Source organism: Dermacentor silvarum, chromosome 2, assembly GCF_013339745.2.
Source record: "Dermacentor silvarum isolate Dsil-2018 chromosome 2, BIME_Dsil_1.4, whole genome shotgun sequence".
In the NCBI taxonomy this organism is placed as follows: domain Eukaryota; kingdom Metazoa; phylum Arthropoda; class Arachnida; order Ixodida; family Ixodidae; genus Dermacentor; species Dermacentor silvarum.
In genome coordinates this window covers 157189885-157196015 of record NC_051155.1, presented here as the reverse complement: position 1 = coordinate 157196015, position 6131 = coordinate 157189885, and the positions used below count along the sequence as shown (strand labels likewise).

Sequence of the window (6131 nt, the reverse complement as noted above, 5' to 3'; positions counted from 1 at the left end):
CGTAAAGGTGGGACCAAGATACGTGTAGGGGAAAAATAATGCGAGAGCATTGTAGACATGCGAGTTCAAGCTCAAATAGGGTGAACTGTTTGCGGTCTTCTTGTTGTTCTTTAAGTAACTTTTGTGTGTATGACATCGCTTTTAAGGAGAGTAATTGCTCATGAGAACCTGTAGATCGGGAAGAATTTAATGATTTCTGTTTATTTATGCAAAATTGCCTGATCAGTCTCTCCGCAGTACTTTAGTCTATATTTTAGCGGTACAAAGTCAAAATAATCATAGCTTGAAGTGTTGAAGAAAGCTTGAAAAAAGCTTTGTAATTATATTTAAATACGCATTTAAACGGTGCGAGTACCTGACAGCAGAAGAAGAATCAACTTCTTTGATGCAGTCTGAGTCAAGATGTCATTATCATAAAGTTCTCGTTGCCGCCTATTGCTGATAAGCTATGGGTTCATATATGGGGCATTTCCTGGAATCACTTGCAACATTGCTTTACGCTGCATTTTGTACGTGCCACCAGCAGCAACCTTGATATTTATTTCTTGCATCTTGAAGGAGAGTGTAGAAAAGTTTTCTCCGGACATTTTTGCACTACTGTACAATGAGGAAGTTGTGCCTGATGTAAGCACTATTAATGTAAGTCCTCGTTTCCATATGTGCATAGTCAACATAATCCCAGATGTGCTGTTTCTCCGCGCAAGAGCTGGCGCTTTGTCTTCGTAATGGCCCGCTTGAATACCAGTATTATATGAACGACTAATAAGGCCGTCTATAACTACTTGCGTGCTCGCGTTTTCGTAAGTACCAGCTCAAGATTCCGAAATGTGTGGTATTTTTCAGCGAAGTTGTTTTTGCGACTCGAAGCGGTCATTAGGGCCAATGTTCTCCAAAGTAAAATATGTGTAGATAAATTACTGCTTTTGCAATGAATTTCATAACAAGTGCTCGAAAGCATTAAATACGGGCGATGTTTTAAAGTATGTGATTGAAGTAGAGCCAAATAATATTCTTGATTCAAGTGGCCCCTTCCTCTCCCCCACAAAACGATAACAGCCTCATTCCAAATGAGGTTATGCTTCTGCAAGGCCGCACAAGTGTGCAGTCTTTTTTGGGAGCACTACCTTATCTTAAAGCAAATAGCTTTCTTTTGGCATTTTTGTGATCAGTGGTTGGTGGTCGTAGGTTACACTTTCGCAGCTTATACAAAATCGTCGACGCAAAGAGCGCTAGCATTTTTAATGCAATTTGAATAATGTGGTCACCCTATAGGGCACAAGCGCATCATTTTATATTACGATGTTTCAAGAAGATGGCGATGAGGCTTACTTTTGACTTTAAGATCCCACAGGTGGTGCTTCAATACCCATTTCAAGGCACTGGCTCCGTTTCTTTTCATGCTATTCATAGCGTTTGTCGCGAGTTAGTGGAATATGTTTTAAGACTAAAGCAGCAGGAGGAGATATTTTCGTATTAGTGATTGGCAAGAAAGCTTGTTTCGAAGCGAAAGGAGGAAGTAAAGTTATTTTTCTTTCTTTCTCTTTTTGTCGGAGAATTTCGCATAGGTTGCGACAGCGAAATTCCAAGAATCGTTTGTCAACCAGGTGTCTATCGCACAATCTTCTTGGCAGCCATGATGTGCGCGCTGAATAATTTCGAGTGTAAATGACTGAATGCCAACGTACGAGCACAATTGGGATAGGAGCCAGCAGGGGGTACTTACAGAAACTTCGAAGCCGATTGCACGGGTGTATGTTGTGATTGCAAGGACACCCGCACGGTGATTCGCTTTTGTCGGCTGCCTCAAATTCGCTGAACTAGAAACGAATCATAATATCCATTCGGCGTCTCAATTATTGCTCTGAAACCCTTCAAAATGATTCGATCTTCTTTTCTCTTGGGACTTCGGCGAAGAAGAGACAACGGAAGGGCATAATTCAAATCATTATAGCGCTAGACGTCTCGGAAAGCTGGCGAAACGAAAGGACCGGGGTGACTTCATAGATGCGACCCGCTCACCGCCATCGTCTGCCCTTTTGGCCAATCGTCCACTAGCACGCGATAAAGCAGTACGTTCCGGAACTGTTCATCGTAAAAGCGAAAACGTCCAGGTGGCCTCTTGGCATGTATTCGCTCGTGCAGGATAACCATCTTCCGTGATACTCCTCGCTCGTGAGCTAAGAGGATGCAACCACGAACGTCCCCACGCCAGGAAAATGGAATACGATGTAGAGTGTACGCCGAGGCACAGCCACGTGTAAGCTAAACATGCAACTGTAAAAGACAAAGACAGCCAATTCCACCGCAATGCGACCCGAATATTTCTGGATGCTATCGCTTGGAAGGTCTGCGCGAAGTCTGGACCACTTCCTGCCGCCATCGTATATTGTTTGCCAATGCCACCGTGGCCGCTCATCGGACAGTAAGAAAGAAATGTTTTCTGATAGTTGTTTCATTTCTGGCAGGAACTCCTCCCTCAGTGATGCTAGCGTGCATGCTCTCGAATCGTGACTGAGAGAATGAGAAATCACGGGCATATATAAAGAAGCCGGTCGTGAGGAGACGGTACCAGTAAGTTGTCCTCACGCCTGTGTGCTCCAAGCAAGATATACAGACTTCATCCAGCGACCATGATCGGAAAGGTGCGGGAGTTTACTGTGCGAGCTCACTATTGCAGTCATCGTGGCGTAAGACGCGGCGATAGTTCACACTGGATATTTCTGACGTTTCAGGTCTGCCTCCTAGCGTGCCTCGCTGTTTACGCAGCCGGACAAACAGCCGTTGAACCGGTGAGTGCGCGGCATCTACTATTTATTCGCGTGTGATTTGTGTATTTGTACAAAGGCTGTGCAGAGTATCCTGGGTAGAATTAGTACGAATGGGCATAAAACTGCAGGTAAACGTTATTGGTTGAGTAGCGGGAAGGCATTGATGTGACAATAAACTTAGACAGGCATTTTCCTTAATGAAAAGTACTAGGAGATCAATTCTCATGAGAATCAATTCCATGGTTATTAGGAGAATAAAATTTTTCTCTTGAGAATACGGACATTATTATCAGAATAAAGTCCACTGTAACACTATACGGAAGTGTAGTGTTACAATGAACGTAGGTTGTAGTGTAATAGTGGAGCTCATTTCCAAATAATCCTTCTTCCGCCATGTGCACAACGACGGCACGTCACATCAGTGCTGCTTCTATCGAATTATCATCACTTTCAAGGAGGCAGAATACACCCCATACTGTGGGTTGCGATGCCCCAAATTTTATTAAAGCTCCTTCAGGCTCAATGCTAATGCGACTTAATTACTGTTGTACATCACATGCTGCTTCTTGCTTTACTTGCCTGAATTGTGATTTCTCAGTAGGCGCTAAACAAGCTATAGGATAAATCAAGCGGACATTCCGCAATAAGCAACAAATTGTGGAAATAACTCGAAAATTCTATAATAAAGAGGGAAATGAAACTTTAAGAAATTGACTGCTGTAGAATGCTATAAGAGCGCAAAGGCGCTTCGATATGCATGGAGGCTTTTTCTTTGATGCCTTAATTGAAAGAGCTCGAAAGAGTATCAGGTCGGCAATAAATACAGTCGTTAGTATGACATAGGAGGATGAGTTATGAGATAGGCAATTATTTCGTTCGTGCACACTAGTCTTAGTCTGTGCCGTTGCTCGGAGGCAGGGGGGGGGGGGGGGGGGGAGGGCTCTGGTGCACAGTGCGCAGTAGTTGATGAGAAAAAAAATCAGGAACTGGTAATGTGAGATAGCGAGGAGATACCAGGGAGTGGCTTCCTGCTTTTTTACGGTAATAAGCTTAAAAGGATACAGTCATGGACGCTCGAAATGAACAGCAGCTATGAGGTAGAAAATTGGTTGAACGTACCCATTCAGGAAAAGTTCCTAATTATAACCATGTTTTTCGAGTTTATCTTGTTGCGGCTATTCAAGAAAAACCGGGTGGGTATATCAAGTGTTTTTCAAATGTATTGAGAGTGTCAGGCGGATGATGTCAAAGGAATCACAGAGTTCCGTGCTTTTTTTTTTCTTATACGGTATTTCACAAATGTTCACTTGAATCAAAGAATGGAGTTACGCTAGCCACTCTTTATCTGTGGTTGCTGTCGCCTGTTTTGGCCACCATAACTGATTTAAAGCTTAAGGGAGCCACGAAAGAGAGAGCTATGAAGGGAAAGCCGGCGAAAGTGCAGGCTGCCACATTGACTGGAATGATCGAAAGGAAACAACATCTCATCATTCTATTTGGGGCCCTTACGCTGGCCCCCAGATGTACTGCAAGTCGCTCCAGTCGGTAAGGGTGTACATTTCTAGTATGACGGCATCACAGAAGTTTAACGACACGGAAAAAGTGGTGGCGCCAGAGAAAGCAAACTGAGGCAGAAAATGGATACATTGTGAAGTTTTTTGTTTTGTTTACTCCATGTGGAGCCATCACACCAGAAATAACCAAACGATGACCTGTAGACCTTCGGGAAAGCATTACATGTCAAGCATGACAGCGCTGAACCATGTCCATGTCCATGTCTCTGTCCATGTCTCTTCTAACACAACCGACATTTTCAGGTGGAATCCCCTCCACAACCGTATAGCTTTAGCTATGACACCACTGACGAGTTCGGCACCAGAATGACACGCGAGGAGACCAGCGACGAGTACAACAACAAGGTCGGATCCTACAGCTATACGGACGCGAATGGCATCACACGCACGGTGCACTACGTCGCCGACGCTGGCGGTTTCCGCGTCACTGTGGAGACAAACGAGCCTGGCACCCGCACCTCAAACCCTGCCGACGCGCAAGTCACCTCTTCGGCCGTTGAGCCGCCACCCACTTATGCGCAAGCCGCTCCTGTCGCCTATCATGCACCGGTCACCGTGCACGCCGTACATGCTGGTCCGGATGCCGTAGCTGTACATGGTTCCCCGACTTCCGTAGCTGTGCATGCTGCACCGGCGGCAAGCGTTGCTCTCCACGCTGTTCATGGCGCACCAGTTGACGTACACGCATCACCTGTGACCCTGCACGCGGCACCCGTGTCATATGCAACGGCGCACCACGCTGTGCCCCTGTCGGTCGTGGGGCGCGCCAAGAGTCGCCGTTAAAGCTACATCTAAGTCGCTGCTTGCTTCGAAAATCAGTGAGCGGAGCTACGCGGATGCTTTCCTCTTTCCGTATCCTTTTTCTACTGCTTGTAATTCGCGCTGGCGTGGAGACCAGCTCAATGCTTCGTTACTTTGTTCTGAATATATGTGCGTGACACGAAAATGCCTCTGTGAGCTTAAGTACACGTCGGGATACCTCTTTATGCTAGGGATCTTATTGGGTCCTTAATTTTTTTCTCTGTCTCTGTATCTAACATCGGGGTGTCCGGTATAATGTGCGGAGCCCACTGCTTGTTCGTCCTGCTTCCATGTCCGCAAACATTCTTCTAAACGTTTGCTGCACTAGTCTCTCAGTTAGCCGCACATAAATCGGCGTTAGTTGCTCAGCAATGTACCAACAAACAGGAAAAATCCATCTAAAAAGCATTGTAATCAATATATTTATCCCATGTTCGCAAACTAACTATGACTAAAAACTATTGTTCGACTCTACCAAGTACCACCGAGTGGAGCACAGCGTCTCCCAGTGAAGACACGGCACTGCAGTAACGTCCCTAGTCTATTCCTGCGGCGAGGAGTTCACTGAGAAGCACACCTGGACTCCACTGTTGTCGAATAGTCGCCGACAGCACATGCGTACCAAAATTTCGCTCAGGAATCAACACGCAGTCTCCCTGAAGCGCAGTGACCACTTCATTCGAAGGGCCGCGCTTCCATCTAATTTCTTGAGTTGAAGTACAAGGAGGGGCGGGGGGGGGGGGGGGGGGGGGGGATTAAGGTTCCAGAATAGGCGGATTTTCTTTTTTGCAGGGGGGAGGGGGGGCGAGTAGCTTGAGTGCATGAACATGACGTTAATATAAAATAATACACAATCTTTTCATCAAACCCACTCAGTTCTGTAATATCTGATATGTGTGCGAATTGCCCTAACCAATGTGTTGCCTTGCTCCGACGTTCACTTCAATTTTAACTGGAAGGAGCGCAGCAGATGTCACAGTGTATGTTC

The 6131-nt window shown here is 45.8% G+C and overlaps 1 protein-coding gene across 2 annotated transcripts; it reads left to right on the top strand.

Annotated features, from left to right (window-relative positions):
• Positions 1 to 1732: 1732 nt before the first annotated feature.
• Positions 1733 to 5860, top strand: LOC119440501 (cuticle protein 16.8). Of its 2 annotated transcripts, XM_049663121.1 has the most exons (3): positions 1738 to 2642; positions 2733 to 2789; positions 4586 to 5860. In XM_049663121.1, the coding sequence occupies exons 1-3, from the start codon at positions 2631 to 2633 to the stop codon at positions 5123 to 5125; spliced, it is 609 nt and encodes a 202-aa protein (XP_049519078.1). In that variant the 5' UTR covers positions 1738 to 2630; the 3' UTR covers positions 5126 to 5860. The 2 variants fall into 2 exon arrangements, with proteins under 2 accessions (XP_049519077.1, XP_049519078.1); XM_049663120.1 differs by having other exon boundaries at positions 1733 to 2789.
• The last annotated feature ends 271 nt before the right edge of the window (positions 5861 to 6131 follow it).

What these genes read in the sequence shown, in the direction of transcription:
- LOC119440501 (XM_049663120.1), top strand. Translation starts at nt 2,631, where the DNA reads ATGATCGGAAAGGTGCGGGAGTTTACTGTGCGAGCTCACTATTGCAGT. An exon ending in GACAAACAGCCGTTGAACCG is followed by an intron (nt 2,790 to 4,585) that starts GTGAGTGCGCGG and finishes CGACATTTTCAG; the next exon opens with GTGGAATCCCCTCCACAACC.